The sequence below is a fragment of the Equus quagga genome, unplaced genomic scaffold (assembly GCF_021613505.1).
Source record: "Equus quagga isolate Etosha38 unplaced genomic scaffold, UCLA_HA_Equagga_1.0 160578_RagTag, whole genome shotgun sequence".
NCBI classification, from domain to species: domain Eukaryota; kingdom Metazoa; phylum Chordata; class Mammalia; order Perissodactyla; family Equidae; genus Equus; species Equus quagga.
Genome location: NW_025797124.1, coordinates 5,851 through 21,750, shown reverse-complemented (window position 1 = coordinate 21,750; position 15,900 = coordinate 5,851). Strand labels below are relative to the sequence as shown.

The 15,900-nt window shown below is 52.1% G+C and overlaps 1 protein-coding gene and 1 long non-coding RNA gene across 3 annotated transcripts; one reads left to right on the top strand and one right to left on the bottom strand.

Moving 5' to 3' along the window:
• Positions 1–116: 116 nt before the first annotated feature.
• Positions 117–3,823, bottom strand: LOC124233206 (uncharacterized). 2 transcript variants are annotated; one of them, XR_006887002.1, is made up of 4 exons: positions 3,688–3,823; positions 2,972–3,155; positions 1,256–1,313; positions 117–1,010 (listed from the first exon to the last, which is right to left on the bottom strand). It is a non-coding gene; the product is annotated as an uncharacterized LOC124233206 (long non-coding RNA). The 2 variants fall into 2 exon arrangements; XR_006887001.1 differs by lacking the exon at positions 2,972–3,155.
• A 10,927-nt stretch (positions 3,824–14,750) lies between these two features.
• LOC124233205 (interferon-induced transmembrane protein 1-like) lies at positions 14,751–15,696 on the top strand. Its single transcript, XM_046650373.1, has 2 exons — positions 14,751–14,948; positions 15,511–15,696. The coding sequence occupies exons 1-2, from the start codon at positions 14,751–14,753 to the stop codon at positions 15,694–15,696; spliced, it is 384 nt and encodes a 127-aa protein (XP_046506329.1).
• Positions 15,697–15,900: the final 204 nt, after the last annotated feature.

Below are 15,900 nucleotides of genomic sequence, written 5' to 3'. Positions count from 1 at the left end.
AGTTATGCGTGGGCTCCTGCCCTGGTGTGCGAGGTGAGTTGGGGGGGGTGGGGCGCCGAGGCCCGGGCTGCGGCCGGAAGTGGGCCAGCGTGTGCGAGGTGAGTTGGGGGGGGGCCTCCCGGAGGCCCGGGCTGCGGCCGGAAGTGGGCGGGGCGCTGGCTCGGGGCCCACGGGCCCTAAAAGGTCAGCGGAGATTTGCGTGACAGAATCAGAGCATGAGCGCAAGGCACCCAGCCGGTTGGTTTGGTCATCCGGGGGCTGCTTTGGGGGTGCCCCCCCTACTCTGCGCTGAGACCCTGCTGAGAAAGAAGGGGAGGCAGAGATAGGGAATGTGTCCTCGGCCTGTGACCCGTGACCTCTGCTGGGACAGAGAGCCCGGCTCAGAAAAGCGGGCACAGGTGGCCCCCGACATTACCCTTGCGCTCTGAGCCCTGGCGAGGCTGCCCCCAGCCCCCTCAGTTGGAAGGCAGCTCCCTCCACCTTGCCCTGAAGACTTCTACCCCGTGAGCCTGCCTGGCGGGCAGAGGCGGCGGCACCCTGCTTGCGGGGTGAGAGTTCGGGGACCCGCACCCCGTAGACCAGGGGCCAGCTGGAGGGAAGAGCTGGGGGACGCTGCCTGCGGCTCGCCCCTTGTTTCCCGACTGTTCTTTTGAGGACGTTTTCCTCGTGAACCGCCTTAGAAGATGGAAACAGTGTCACCCCCTGGAGCAGAGAGCAAGTTTGTCTCCTGTCCAGTTTAATTACCATAGTGTTTCCCTGGGGCAAAGGTCATGCTCAGCACAGAAGTGCCTGGTCCCCTCCCCCCAGCCCTCCTCTCCATGAACCATGCAGGCAGGTGTGGGCTGGCCCTGGCAGAGCCCCTGGGTGATGTGTCCTTACTGCTCCTGCTGTGAGGTGTCCACTGTCTGTCCCGGACCCTGGGCTTGTCTTCTGAAACTGCGGCAGGCTCACTTCTCAGCTTGCAAAGTAGGTGAAATCTCAGACCCTTCAGTGCTTCACGGAAGAACCCCCTACATTGTCCAAAGCATAGCTCAGGGCCCTTCCTCCAGAGGTGTTTGCTGCAGTCCCCAACAGCCACTCCTTCCCCCAGGCCCAGCCTTTGTCCTGATGAACTTGACCTGATGCTAAGCCAGTGGCCAAGCAAGCTGACCCTGGCTCGGGAGCGCCATCCATCAGGACGGGGCCAGGCCTGTGCTGGGGCCCAGGGCCCAAGACCTGCCTCAGTGGCATATTGATTACTTTGGGTTCAAGTTACCTGAAAAGCAGCCAGTGCAAGAAGGACACCTCTACACTGCTCTTTCCCTTCCCTGCACCTGGAAGCCAAGAGAGACAACTTTGTCAGAGAGTGAGGCAATTCAGGGCTAAGTCTACATAAACAAGCATTGTTCCTGTTTTTACTAATTTACTACCCCAAACCAAACTCAGATTAAATTCTTTACTAATTAAGCACCCAAACCTAAGTTTTTTTGTCCTGTCAAATCCTCACAAATTTATTCTTTCTTTACATAAAAAGATACAAAAGCTGCCTGCTTTTCGGTCACTCTCTGAGCATTATTTTAATGATCTCCCGTGCATATGTATTAAATTGGTATTTCTCCTGTTAGTTCGACATATGTTAATTTTATTATTAGTCCTGCCACAAGAACTCAAGATGGGTAGGGGACAGTTTTCCTCTCCTGGACACCTCCCCCACAAAATCAGCCCTGGGGGTGTCCTCCCGGGGCTGCCAGGCGGGAGCTTGGGGGTGGGAGTGGGGGCAGCTTTTGCTTCCTTAACACCCTGACATGGACAAGCCCACGTTGTATTCTGGGCCCCAGTTGGCTTCCGTCCTGTTTTCCAGCCCAGATCTTCCCTCAGCACTTTCCCCAGTTCAGGGTAACAGAAGTTACACTTTCAGATCCAACAGCAGCGTAGAGAGGCCCTGAGGCTGTGACAGCAGCATTCAAAATGCCCAGATCTGAACACCATCCCTTTCCCAATATCCGGTATTCCAGGAAAACATCACAGGACGGTAATTAATCCTTTCCCTCAGTAAGCTAAGCCTCAGAGAAATTGAACTGAAATTCCTAAGTTCAAGTCAAAAAATGTTCAAGTCCTAGGAAGGAAAACAATCCCAAACACGGGGAAAAACAGACCGTAGTCATGAAAACAAAGTCCCTGGCTCTGCTTCCCATTAGCAGCCACGTGATTTCCCGGCTCCTGCTCCCCCTGCGGCAGCGGGTGGATCCCAGGCGGGAAGGTGGACCATCCCACCCGCAGACCCGCCCAGGCACGTACTGGGAGCCAGCCTCTGTGTTTTGCTGCTTCCTGGCAGTAAGTTTGACATGAAACCCACAGTTTGAGGTTTTGCTTTAAGGATCCAAAAAGATTGTTTGGTTTTGAATCTTTCTCAGGGTCTTCTGTGCCTCCGCCCTCCTCTCCCTGTCTCCAGGGTTGGACCAACAACACCCAGAGTCTCTCTCCTTTAAAAAAGCCGGAGAGTCACTAGGATGACTGTGATGTTCACATCACCAGGCCCACACCCACAAAACTTAGAAAATGCATGTCCCCACTTCTCAGAGATCTTCCAGAAGAAAGCCCAGGGCTCCCCAGGAGTGGAGACTGGGGGCATCCAAGGGAGAAAGGAGAGACAGAGATGGAAACCCCCTGATGGTTCAGATGGTAACACAGCTCACAGCCCTGCTGCCTCAGCCAGAACCCCAGGTGGAGAGGATGGATGCCAGGCAGGACCCGGACGCCTCTGCCTGGGCCCCTCGCTCGCTTTGGCGCCGAGGAGGCCTGCCCTGCACCCTCACTCCAACGCCCTCATGTCAGGGAGCCCCAGGAAACGGAGCAGCTCCCCTGTACCTGGAGCACAGGGAGACTTTAAAGAAAAACACACAGTTGAGGAACAGAGTGTGGGCACTGAAGCATCACACCAGATGGACCCTCAGCTCTAAAAAGCCCTATTCACACAGTTAAAGACGCAAACCCTGAGCAGGAGTAACAGCCAAGTTTCAGTCCTGGGCACGCCCTCCACGTTAACTCCGTGTGTGGGGCCAGAACAGACACGGCCCAGGAATGGAACAGGAAGTCCAGGGCCGCCCGAATGCCGACGGAGCCCAGCGCAGTCACGGTGGACTTGTAGAGAAACAGGCTGGGATCTGTATGCAGATCTGAAACCATACAGGCACCAAAGAAAGGCTTTCTAAGACTGAAAATGCAGATGCAGCAAAAGAAAGGTGAATTAATTTGACTACGTAAACAGTTGTTTAAATCTGCATGACAAAAAACACTGTAAACAAAGGAAAAAGATCACTGAGAAACCAGGAGAACATATTCGGAACACACACCACAGACAGAGGGCTAATATCCCTCGTAGGTCAAGAAATCTGAAACCTTGAAGGACAAAGGACCAAAAGCTGAGCAAGAAAAATGGAGAAAAGACATGAACAGACAATCTACATTAAAAAAAAGTGACCCTCAAATATATGGAAAAAATATTAAACTCACTCATTAGAAAAATACAAATTAAATTGACTGAGATTTCACTTCTCACCTGTCAAACTGGCAAAAATTTTAAAATGTGACACACTCTGTTGGTGAAGCTGCTGGGAAGCCAGCCCACTCCTGCATCTCTGGGGGATGCAAACGGTACAATTCTGGAGGAAATTTGCTCCTACCTAGCAAAAATACACGTGCACTCACCTTACACCAAGCAATCCCATTTTAGGAATCTGCCTCACCATACGTCTCCGACAATGTGGAAGTACACATTGCACAAGGGCGTGTTGTCTGCAGCCGCAAAGGGCAAGGAATGACAGGTACCGCCAAGGCTACTTGGTTGTTTAAGCAATCAAAGTTTATCGCTAAAGGGAAACAGAACAAGGAGCAGGGATAAAGGGGAACAACAAATCGGCACTTACAACATCTGCACCACAATCAGCCGGGGAACTCCCCATAGTTTGTACGGCAGCCAGGAGCACTGATTGTCTGGGTCTGAGGCAAAGCGTCCTCTCCTCAGCGAGACTCCCAACTGTTCTATGTCTGTGACTCCCTTTTATCCTAAGGTTTCTCTAGGTTCTGACTCAAGGTTGTAGACATTTGGATATTTTGAGTTATTTCTTCTTGTTCCCATGAATGGGATGTTTCTACACTCCAGTCAGGTGCCCGTCGGGGTGGCCAGCCCAGACAAGGAACATGATGCAGGACATATTCTTTGTAACTTGTGCCTTAGAGTCAAGGCCGAAGTGGCCGTCTTTGGCCCCGAAACCAGACACGTTCCTTCGTGTAGGGACCAGGCCCAGCGTCCTTGGAAGGCGGGAAGGTCAATGAACTCTGTACACGTGTCCATTGCAACGCTTTTGTACTTGCAAAACATTAGAAGAAACTAAATGTCTGCTCGTAAAAGATGGTTGAATAAATCGTGGTTGGTGCACACAGTAGAGTACTAAGCAGCTGGGAAAAAGAATGGGGCAGATGGCTATAAACTGATGCATGGTTCCCAGGCCACGTCTCAAGTGAGAAAGCAAAGCACAAAAGCTCATCTGAGTGCACAGCCTTTAATCTGAGAAGGAAAGTGATAGGAGAAAACACATGTGTGTGCGCTCACTTGTGAAAATGCAGTACAGGAAGGAGAAACCACAGGTGAAGAGAGTGGTTGCCTACCAGGGTGGGAGGGGGCAGACGTCTCTGGGTCTCTCTTTTTATAGAAATTCACCAGCTGGAACCAAAGTAATGCTTCACATACCCGAAAACAAACAAGAAACTTAAACCTCTCAGGACTGGGGAAAATTTGAGATGGAATCCACACCTAAGAGATAAATCCAACGTCACGACCTGGCCTGCACGCGGGGAGGCAGAGGGGGGAAGGGCACCACTGTCGCCGTGGAGACGGCAGCGGGAGGGGATGTGGGCTGGAGACCAAGGAGCTGCCGGTGCATGTTGTAGTTAGCAATGGGGTTTCCTCAGGGCGATGCTCTAGAAATTCTGAACCTCTTTTACCTGCCGTTGGGGACTGAACAAATATGTCAATCTTTGTAAAAAAGAGCTGGATTCTCTCTGTTGCAGAACGACGTCAGGAGTAGGAAGGGGAGGCCTTGCACGAGCCCCACAGAGTCATATGGGAGTCTCAGGGGTCAGCATGAACTCGCAGCTTTTAGTCTGTATCCAGAAACACAGGGACCAACAGATGTCTGTGTGTGTGGAGTAGTATGCGTGCATGCATTTCCCATCTCTGTGGAGAGGGCCCAGCAGCCACAATGCCCGCAGCAAGGAGCACATCTGCACCCAGATCCGGGCTCCTCAGACCGTCCTCCAGTGAAGGAACCAGGGTCCTCTGGAGAAATGGCCAGTTCAGGCCCAGGGAAGGAGATGCCCAAGGTGGGCCTGGACCGTCTTGTGCGCTAGAACGTAAGGCAGTGCTCAAAATCACAAACAAAACCAGAGAAAGGCTGTGAAAGAGCGCAGGAGGCAACCCGGAGGAGCTCCGAACAGCAAACTCTGGAGCTGTTTCAGCAACAACGTGGAAAGCGCTGGATTGTGGGCCAGAGAATAAAGTGAGTATCTGTATGTCCTTCCTGATCTAAGCAAGACAATGGTTAAATAAACAAGTGGAGGGTGAGGGACAGCTCCTCCCGACTGCAGAATTCCAGCGAATCAACGTGGACGGAGAGAGGAAAATGAAACCACCCTCGGGCAGACTCTGCAGTGGACATGCTGTGGACAGGATCCACCAGGGGACACGGAATTCATAGGGGAAAGCTTGAAGGGAAATGCAGTTTGCATAGTCTTAAATACACTGATTATTAATTATCTACAATATATTATCCCACTATATTAATTATCTACAAAGAAAACAGTAATTTTATGTGGAGACACCCAGTAGACACCACCTACCCAGTGATCAAGGTCAATGTCACCAGTAGTAACACATCAGCATCGTGAGCTCCGTGACGTGACGCCGAGAGGGTCTCAACAGCATTTCCGCAGTGTTGTTGCCAAAAACACATAACCTCACTGCAAAAGTGAGAGCCCCCCGAATACACAAATCGAGGGACGCTCTGCAAAACAGCCGATGGTACTTTTCAAGTGTATTAAGATCATGAATGAGAAGGAGAGATTGAAGGGGTTTTACGGGCTGGCGGAGGCTGAGAGAAATAACAACTAAATGCAGCGTGGGATCCTGGAACAGAAAAAGGACATTTGGGAAAAACTGGTGAAGCACGAATGAGGTCCTCGGCTTAGCTGACAGTATGGCGCCAGTGTTGGCTCCTGCTGTGATCGGGAACCACGGGTGAGATGTTGTCAGCAGGGAATCTGTGAGGGAGGAACAGCAGCTCTCTGAACTATTCTTGCAATTTTCCCATATGTCTTAAATTGCTTCAAACCACAAAGCTAGACAAAAATCAATGTTAGGCACGTTGAAATAAATAGCTGCTTTCCAGCTGTGTGACCTTGGGCAGGTTACCTAACATCTCTGTGCCTCCATTTCCTCTTCTAAAATAAGGAAAATAACAGCAGCCCTCTCATCAGGTTGTTGTGAGGATTCAATCTATTGATATATGTACCACATTGAGAGCAGTGCTTGGTGCAGACTCAGTACCCTGGAAGTGGCAGCATATATCACTCTTAAGATGACCAGCAGTGTAAACTGGCCCAACTGAGGGCAGGTTAGTGTATTGGAAGGCCCTTCGAGAGCTGTCCCCAGAGGTGACGTGGAGGAGTGAAGAGATGGGAAATGCAAGATAAAGCTGAGAGATGCAGGGGCAAGAGGCAGAAGTGCACATGTGTCCTGGAACAGGAGGAAAAAGGAGATGGAGGGGAAGACTTGAAACAGTGAAGAAAGAGTGAAGACAGACTTCCCAGAGTTAAAGAAAGATGGAGGGCCTCAGACTGGAAGACCACGAAGAGGCAAGATGAGAAATAACCCACACTTTGATGCACGGCAGTGAAGTTTACGAGTCTCAAAGAAAAGTTTCCGGAGAGGGAAAGTTCCACAGAGAAAAACAGGTCACCTATGTGGAACAAGAATCGCAATGACACCAGATTTCTCACGCACCAGGTGAGAAGACTATATGGTGGTATTTTAAAGTATGGAGAGAAAAAAAAATCTAGAATTTACTATCCAGCCAAATTGTCTTTCAAATATGAGCATAATAAAGACATTTCCAGCAATCCTCAGAATGTGTCCCTCCCAGACACCTGCACTGAAACCATTCTCGGAGGAGAAACCAGAAAAGAAAAACTAACCCAGGAAAAGCTGTGAGCTGCCGAGGAAATGAGCGGGCAAATGCCTTTGCAGAGTCTGTCCCTGTCTCAGGACCAAACCACCACCAACGAAAAGGACGCAGGTGAAGGAAATGCAGCTGTACAAACCCCAATAAAATTCTAGGTGAAACCGGTGTGGGGGGAGGGGACGAAAGGGACGCAAGAGGAAATGCCGAGGAGCCCGTGGCCGGGGGTCTTGTGCTCAGAGCAGGTCCTGAGAACAACCATCACAAAACATACCCAGACCATGCTGTGTCCACCACCCACAACATGTCTTGGCACAAAGTAGGCACTCAATAAGTATGTGTTGAATAAGTGAATGAGTGTAATTTCTTATAAAAGTTATAAAATAAAATGTAACCTGTCCCGTGAAAACAATAAGAAAGACAAAAGAAAAAGGGGAGCAAATCGTAAATATAAAAAATGCAACAGAAATAAGTCCTATTGTTACAACATATGAATTAAAAGACAGACATCCAACAAGAGATACAACTTAAGAAAAGATCCAGAAACATGGAGAAATCTCAGTCTCTGAAATTGGGTTTGGGATTCCAGGCGCTTCCAGAATCATCAGGAGCCTCCTGGGTGAGTTATGATCCCAGACCTGGAATCAGCTCTGCGCCCAGCACCCAAAGGTCAACAGACAAGATAACATGGTTGAGGATCAGCAGGAAAAACAGACAATAGAAACTCTGGATACTGGAATTTCCAGGTAATAACCCAGCTGTGTCGACGATGATCTTGGAGGTAAAAGGCAAACTTGAACATTTTAGCATGGGATGGGAAACCATAAAAAGTGACACTGCAGATCTGAAAAGGACCTAAATAGAAATTCTAGGACTGCAAGATAGAGTAACCAAACTTAAGGGCTCAGTGGATGGGCCAGCAGCACATGGAACACGGCTGGAGAGGACATACACCTGGGTCCCCGGATCTTGTTCCCAGGCTGCTTCCAGGGGAGGGGGATGCTGCCAGCTCAACGGCTTCCCTCTGAGAAGAAGACGGACGAGATGGCAGCGTTCAGACAGAAGCACAGAGGCAGTGTGAGAAGCAGACAAGAGTGTAAGAGATCCTGAAGACGGAGTGACAACTTTTAATGTATGGTTAGTTGGAGTTCCAGAAGGAGGGGGGATGGAGAAGGGGGAAAATCAATATCTGAAACTATAATGATGAAAATTTTCCAAAACCCTCGGCAGACATTGACACGCAGATTTAAGAAACCGGAGAAGTCTCTCCCAGAATAAATAAAAATGAATGCACACCTCAACACATCGTAGTAAAATTGCAGAAAAGCACAGTTATAAACAAAATCATAGACAGCCTGATAAAAACACAGGTTTCCTAATAAGGGCAAGGATGACGTCGGTGGCTGACCTCACAGAAACAGCTGAAGCAGAAGACAGTGGGATGGTATCTTCAGCGCCAACCTCCACTTCTACACCAAGTGAAACTGCGAGAATGGAGGTGAAATACAGATATTTTCAGGGAAACAAAGACCGAGGACTCCGGCCATTCAGCCCACTGAAGGCTGAAGGGAGCTCATCACACCAAAGGAAAACGGTCTGGACAAGAATGAGCCAGAGGGAGGGACGAAGAGCAAAGAAACCTGTGTGTACGTGGTCGGTATAAACAAGAATTAGTTGCACCCGGCGATGATGGCAACATCTCGATGCATTAGGACATGAAAATTGAAGAGCACAGCTAAGTGGCATGATCAGGAGGGGGGCCATGGGATCAAGGGGCTCCGAGGACCCCCCGTCATTGAGCAGGGAAAGGCACCCTAGGGTCTCCAATGCTGAGAAACCAGAGTTATGTCGTAATTTATAGGGTAAGCACTAAACTAACAGGAAAAGAGTGGAATATTCAAGCTCTTGGATGAAATCATCAAGTAACAAACATCAGACAATGTGGAGATGTTGTCAGTATCAGCAGGACAGTCTGCGAGGTTGCTGCATGCAAAGCTCCTGTTACAAACGTTGGTTGATTTCTGTCGCCGGCCAGTGGTCATCAAACGTAAGGAAGGGGCCGGACTTCTCGGGTAGGTTGACTGCCGAAGCGGCCCTGAGTCTCCACTCCCCCCAACAAGGGCCTGGATGTGGGGCTGGGAGTCACTGCGGCCAGTTTTCAGTAATCCACACTTGCTCCAGTTAGTGACTGTGGTGAGAGTGTGACGTGGGCCAGTTCCAAGACTGGACCTCAGGAGTCCCTGCGTGCTTCTACTCTCTCTGGGGACCCTGCCATGGCTGTAAGGACACCCTGGGGTAACTTCTTGGAGGATGAGAGATCCCCGGTCAGCTGGACCAGGTCAGCTGAAACTCCTAGAGATTTCATGCTTTTGAGCAAAAACAAGCATTTATTGGTTTGTACCACTGAGGTTTTGTGGGTGTTTATTATGCAACTTTATTGTGGCAACAGATAATTGCTGCAACCTAATTCATCACTGGGGACATGAAAATTAAAACCAAAAGGAGATGGCACTACACAACTCCCAGAGTGGCTGCCCGTCGAGACGGGGGCCCCTCAGGGCCTGTTGTGGGGGGTGCGTTGCAAAAACCACTGTGGAAAGCAATCTGGCCCGGTCCCCTGATGGGAGACACATATATCCAACGACCCAGTACACATTCGACAGAAACGCAAATTCAACGTAGGAGAGGCGCGTGCACACAGGGGCCTGAAGCAGCATTGTTCCCAGGAGCCACAAGCTGCAAGCAACGCAGAACATCCACAGTGGAACAGATGAGCTGTGGTATGTTTATATAATGGAAAACAAGACAGAAATTAGGATAAAGGATCTTTAGCAACCCGGGTGAGGCTCACGGATGCAATGTTGAGTGAAGGAATGGAGGCATCGAAGAAAACACACAGTATGGCTCCATTTACAGCAGTTCCAAACAAGCAACATTAAACCATAGTGTTCAAGTTTCTCTTACACACAATCAGGTTTGGTTTAACCCACACTTAGGGGTTAAAACTTGGATGAAACGCAGGAGTGTGCTCACCACAGAAGTCCAGAGAGGGGTGACCTTCATGGGAAGGGAGGCTCGGTGCAGGAAAAGCTGGGCAGCTGCCCTCCAGGATATTGGCAATGTATTGGTCTTTGACTTGGGTGGTATTTTCATACGTGTTTGCATTTTAGCAATTCATTAGGCAGTGCTCTTTATGTTTTATGCCCTTGGCTGTATGTTTGCTAAATTTCACAATAAGGAAAGGTTTAAATTATTCTCACCCAATAACACAGACTCTGAATATATCAGGCAATGGCCGATGGAAATGTTAGGAAAACGGACTCCTCGGTAATTGTGTTTCTGAAGTCACCAAAATCCTGCCGGGAAAAGGTTTGGAGAACACGTGGAGCCAAGGCTAGAATCTCAATGGATGAGAGACCAAGCTGAGCCTAGAGGTGGCTGCCACAAGGAACAGTGCACCAGTCAGGGTGGGCTGGGCCAGGCTGTGTAACAAACAACCCCAAATACACGTCCTGTTCTTGCTACTCCCCCAGTAAGTGTCAGGTAGGGACTCTGCTTCCCACAGTCGTGCGGGGACCAGCTTCCACCTTGACCTGCGCCTCCACACCCACTGCAGCAGAAGGAAGGACACTCGGTGGGTCACACCCTGGATTTGCCCAGATTTGAAGGTGGGGGGAGATGCAAGCCCAGCAGCTGCTCCAGAGAGCCAAGCATCTGGTGACGAGTGCCAATGATGGCCACCTTCAGACACCTGGTCACAAAGAAATTGGGGACTCTCCTTCCTGTATGCAAAATACCCCCTCCCCCCACAGCCATCCCACCCTCTCCTCCAGTCTCGTGAAGATCAAAGTGGATGCAGCGTCCTGGATCAGGCAGCGACGTCCGGCAGGCACTGGAGAACTGAGCAGCTTTCCCAGTCCCCTCTCACCCACGAAGAGTTGGGGTCACAGTCTCTTTGGGTCTAGGCTGTTTTGGGAGAGGGGGCACTACAACTCCTTCATATATTGAATCAGCTTTTAAAAATTTGATTTAACTTCAGGCAGGTTCCTGTGCCCATCGTTACACCCATAGCTCCTTTTTCCCCACAGTTCTAGGGTACCGCTCGGTTCTCAGCCCAGCTCCGGACTTGAAGGCAGGGGCTGGGACTTGTCGGGCTTGATGCGCGAGCCACACCCGCGATTCCCCTCCTTCAGCATTGCTGAGTTTTACACCTCGGGAGCCTGTAATTTTATCTTTTACTGGCTGCAGTTGGAAAGCTGTCATCTCTTCTGAGGCTGCAAGGCTCCACTCTGGATTTTCTCCACATCCTTTCATTCTTGCTCACCCACCAGGCGATTCTCTCCTGAGCTCACGAAGCCCAAATACACAGCCGACAGCGAACAGCACGATGACGGTTTGCTGTCCAACATCTTATTCTAGGGCAGATCAAAAACTGAATCCCAAATATCACAGGGAGCCATTTAACCACCAATTTCCTCACTGCTTGTATTAGGCTGGGCTCTCCAGAGGAACAGAACCAGGGGGTATACAGAAAGAGAGCTATTACTAGGAACTGGCTCGCGTGGTTATGGGGCCCATGATCTGCTGTCAGCGAGCTGCAGGCCCATGGAGTCCATGGCGTAGCTCTGGCTCGGGTCTGAGTCTGAAGGCAGGAAAGGACGGATGTCCCAGCTCACAGGCAGTCGGGCGGAGAGAGCGCATTCTCCCTCACTCCTATTCTATTCAGGCCTCCTAAGGAATGGACAAGGGCCACCGCACCGGGGAGGACGGTCTGCTTCACTCAGTCCATGGTTCAAACATTAATCTCATCCAGCAAACCCTCGGAGAGGTGCCCAGAGTCCTGTTTGGCCCAAAGTCTGGGCCCTGCGGCCCCGGTAACTTTCCTTACCCGGGTCGCTCTCTCCGGCCTCGAGCAGAGCCCCCGCTGCCTGGCAGCTGGCTCTGGGCCAAGGCCACGTGTTCCACGTCTGCACTTGTGGTGGTGTTTCGCTGTGTCGGTCAGCGCGAGCCAGACTGTGCTGGGGTGGTAAACGAGCCTGACTCTCAGCGACTTCAAGGCAAGCTTTATTTCCTGCTCCTGCGAGCGCTCAGTGTGGGTCCAAGTAAGGCCCTCGCCCAGGGGCCCCAGGCGGACTCCCCTAACGTGGGCTTCCATGGTTGCCACAGGAAGTGTGGCAAGTCTCTTGTCGCAGCGAGCCCCCAATCACGTCTGACTTCAAGGTGGCGGGGAAGTGCCTTCCGTGCACTTGCGCAGGAAGAGGAGAGCAGGTGTCCTGGTGAACAGCACAAATAACTATTGCAGAGTCAAGTGGATGAGTTCAGGGAACTGGCGGGTTTACAGAGGACAGTGGGAGATGACCTGCAGGAGGCGGCCAGGAGCCAGGAGGGTACCTCCAGCACCCCTAGGCTCCACATATTGGATAAGTGGGTGTGGAAGAGAACCCAGCCTCCCCCTGAAACTCACAGAAGAAGACTTTCCACCCTTATTTCTATGTAAAGCAAAATTCTGTTTGTACCCTCCTCCATCTTGGCCAGTAAGGGACCCTGTCGAGACTTCCTTCTTCTTTGAAATGCTAACTCCCACGACAAGACAGGGAGGAGGGCACTGGGGGCCTCAGAAGCTCCAGGAGAGAGCTAGGAGGGAACCCTGACCTGGGAGGGCTCTCAGAGAGCAGAGCGGGAGGGACGAGAAGGAGCCAGAGGGGATGATCCACGTGGAAGGGGCTACAGAGGGGCTGTGGTGCAGGGGCTGGCGTAGGACGCCCGATGTCTCTGTTCTGTTAGGGGAACAGTGCAGTGGTCATTGCAGCTAAATCACAGGAACTACCTGACCACAGGTACCACCTCTCTCTGCTCTGATGTCCTCATCTTTCCGTGGGGTGGACGGAGGCAGGAAGGAAAGCATGTAATTTCAGGAAGGCCCTGGCCAATGGGGGGTACTGCCTCCTCCCAAGGCTCCTCTGAGCGATCTGCTTTCTGGGTACCCCTGGATCCTTCCTCTCAAGCTCCTTGGCCCTTATATAAAATGATGGGGGATGGGGGGGGGTGGGGCTGCACAAGTATGCTTGCCCCGTGCTCCAGAGCTGCTGCCAAATGCCCTGGAGTCCTCCTGTCTCCCACCACAGCCACCTCCTCACATCACAGAGCGCCCAGTGTTCCTGTTCCTGGGGGACCCTGGGGAGAGGGCCTGGAAGGCTCCTTGGGGGCAGGCAACGCAGACTGCTGGGTCCTGATCTGCAACCACGAAATGTAACTGAAAGTTCAGTCTCTTAACCCAATGCCAACCCAAATAAGGAGAACACGGACTTGAGTGAAAAAGGAAAGGCTTTTCTTTCTTTGCCAGGCAGAGGGAGCACAGCAAGGGCCAGTGCTTCAAAAGTTGCTAGCTCCCTTTTAAGAAACGGGTGGGGGTTTTTATTTGGGGTTTTAGGTAGGGGAGGGGGCGGTGGCCTTCTTGGTCAGCATTTCCCATCGGCCTGTGTCTGGGGCTGCTCCCAGCAGAGGAGACAAAGGATTTCTCAGCTGAGTGTCCCTGGATGTATGTCTCCGTGGTGGAGGGTACACTCTGGCGTCAGGAAGCTGAGGAGTTGGGCCCGGGAGGTTTCAGTTTCCTGATGTTCTCTGGACGTTAGTTTCTCTGTAAAAGAAGCTCGAGGGCCTGTGATGAGCCGCAGCTTTAGTGGGAGCCCAGTGCCAGCCCACCGGGGCTTGAACAATGTGTAACTTCTATTTGTTGGTAAAGCCCAGGGAGTCACAGGTTAAAGAGACAGACGTTTACACATGAGTATAACTAAAGACCCAGCGACCTGGGAATGTGTGCTTCTAGTTTTAACCCCATGCATGCTGGGGTCACTGTAGGGGAACTGATAGCAGGGATGGTATCAAGTAAGAGCGTGTCACAGCAACACCCAGACCCCACCTGCGGCCTGGAGGCAGAAGGAGGAAAGAACAACAGACTTCAGAGAGGAGGCGTGGAACTGCCCAGGTGTGGGCTCTGGGGGTGGGGGTGGAGGGACTCCCTCGGGGCCTGGAGTGTGGAGTCCCAGTGAGGGCCTGGTGGGGGCCCTGCCTGGGGACAGTGAGGTTCTGCAGCAGGCTTGGGGCTGGGCTGGGGGAGAGGATGGGTGACTGTCAGGCTGGGGAAACGTCCCCAGGGCCAATCCACAGCCCTAAAGGAAGAGGTGGGTCAGCAGAGACAGGACCTGACCTGACTGCCTGGGACAGGAAGCCCCCCTTAGACCACAGCCCTTCCTCCAACCCTGCCTGAGAGTAACTTGAGACTCAGTCATTTGTTCCACCTTCCTAGTTCCAGCCAATTCACCAATTTACGAAAGACCATGAAATAGAAGCTTCTGAGAAAGCAGAACTACTGAGTTGAGATGTGGAAAGGGGACCCAGAGATGGGGCCTGAGCTACACCAAGGACCATCCTCCTGCATCCGGTCCTCACTGCACAAATGATCATAGCTCCACATCGTGACCACACTTTCCAGCCCTTCTTCACTGGCTTCCAGATCATTGTCCCATAACATAAGACATGTCCGGGGACGAGAAAGGGGTGGTTGTGATGGGGGCACCCCAAGGCTCAGCTCCCATGACAACCACCGTGATCAACATCCACAGCGAGCCCCCCATTCGCGACCATGTCATCTGGTCCCTGTTCAACACGCTCTTCATGAACTGGTGCTGCCTGGGCTTCGTGGCATTTGCCTTCTCCGTGAAGATGGGTGGGTGCGTGGGGGATTCCCCAGAAAGTGTGTGTCTGCCGGCTAGGTCCCCACCCAGATGGCACCTGGGGTGTGGGAGGCCTTGTGTGTGTGTGTGTGTGGGTGCGCGCATAGATCACAATGAGGCTGCATGAGGTGCACAGCCATGGCCAGGGTCTGACTTTGTCCCCAGGACTCCAGGGAATTCCTCTATTGATCAAACGAGAAATTGCATCCCTCAGACTCAGGATGGGGCTCCAAGGATCTCTCAGAAGGAACAAAGGGACTCACAGGGAATGCTGCCCCATTGCGGGGGCGAGCAGCCAGTGAAGAGGCCAGAGCAGAGGGAGGAGGAGCCTGAGGCCTCCTGGAGAGGCTGAGTCTGTGAGGAAGGAGATGGAGGCCCAGATGGGAGGGCCCACGGGGCACGGTGCTGCTCAGGCTCCAGGGGACGGGACGGGGTGGCCCCATCTGGGTGAAGAGCAGGTGCAGGCCCCTCTGGGCAGGGACCAGGCAGGGAAGGACCTGAGTCACCTCAGCTGGCTCTCCCAGACCCCCTCCAGGTCCCTCTCACTGTGTCTTCTCCCCCAGTCTAGGGACTGGAAGATGGTGGGTGATATGACTGGGGCCCGGAGCTACGCGTCCACTGCCAGGAGCCTGAACGTTGCTGCCTTGGTCCTGGGCGTTGCTGTGACTATCGTTTTCATCGGTATTTTCGCTGCTAGCGCTAGTGTCATTTACTACCAGATTTCCGGGCATCCGGACGGTGACATCTAGCCGCTCACAGCCTGGCCCCGGCCCCATCTCACCTTGCTGGCCCAGCATCCTGAGCTGTTGGCCCTAACCCCTCACCCCACGCCTTTCCACAGCACCATGTACAGACATACCTGCCTACACCTGGATTCAATAAAGTTCACTTGCATGTGATGGTGCAGTGATGTCCCTGGGGGGGCCTGTGGAGAGTCCCCAGCTGCCCCTGAG

What these genes read in the sequence shown, in the direction of transcription:
- LOC124233205 (XM_046650373.1), top strand. Translation starts at nt 14,751, where the DNA reads ATGTCCGGGGACGAGAAAGGGGTGGTTGTGATGGGGGCACCCCAAGGC. An exon ending in CCGTGAAGATGGGTGGGTGC is followed by an intron (nt 14,949 to 15,510) that starts GTGGGGGATTCC and finishes CTTCTCCCCCAG; the next exon opens with TCTAGGGACTGGAAGATGGT.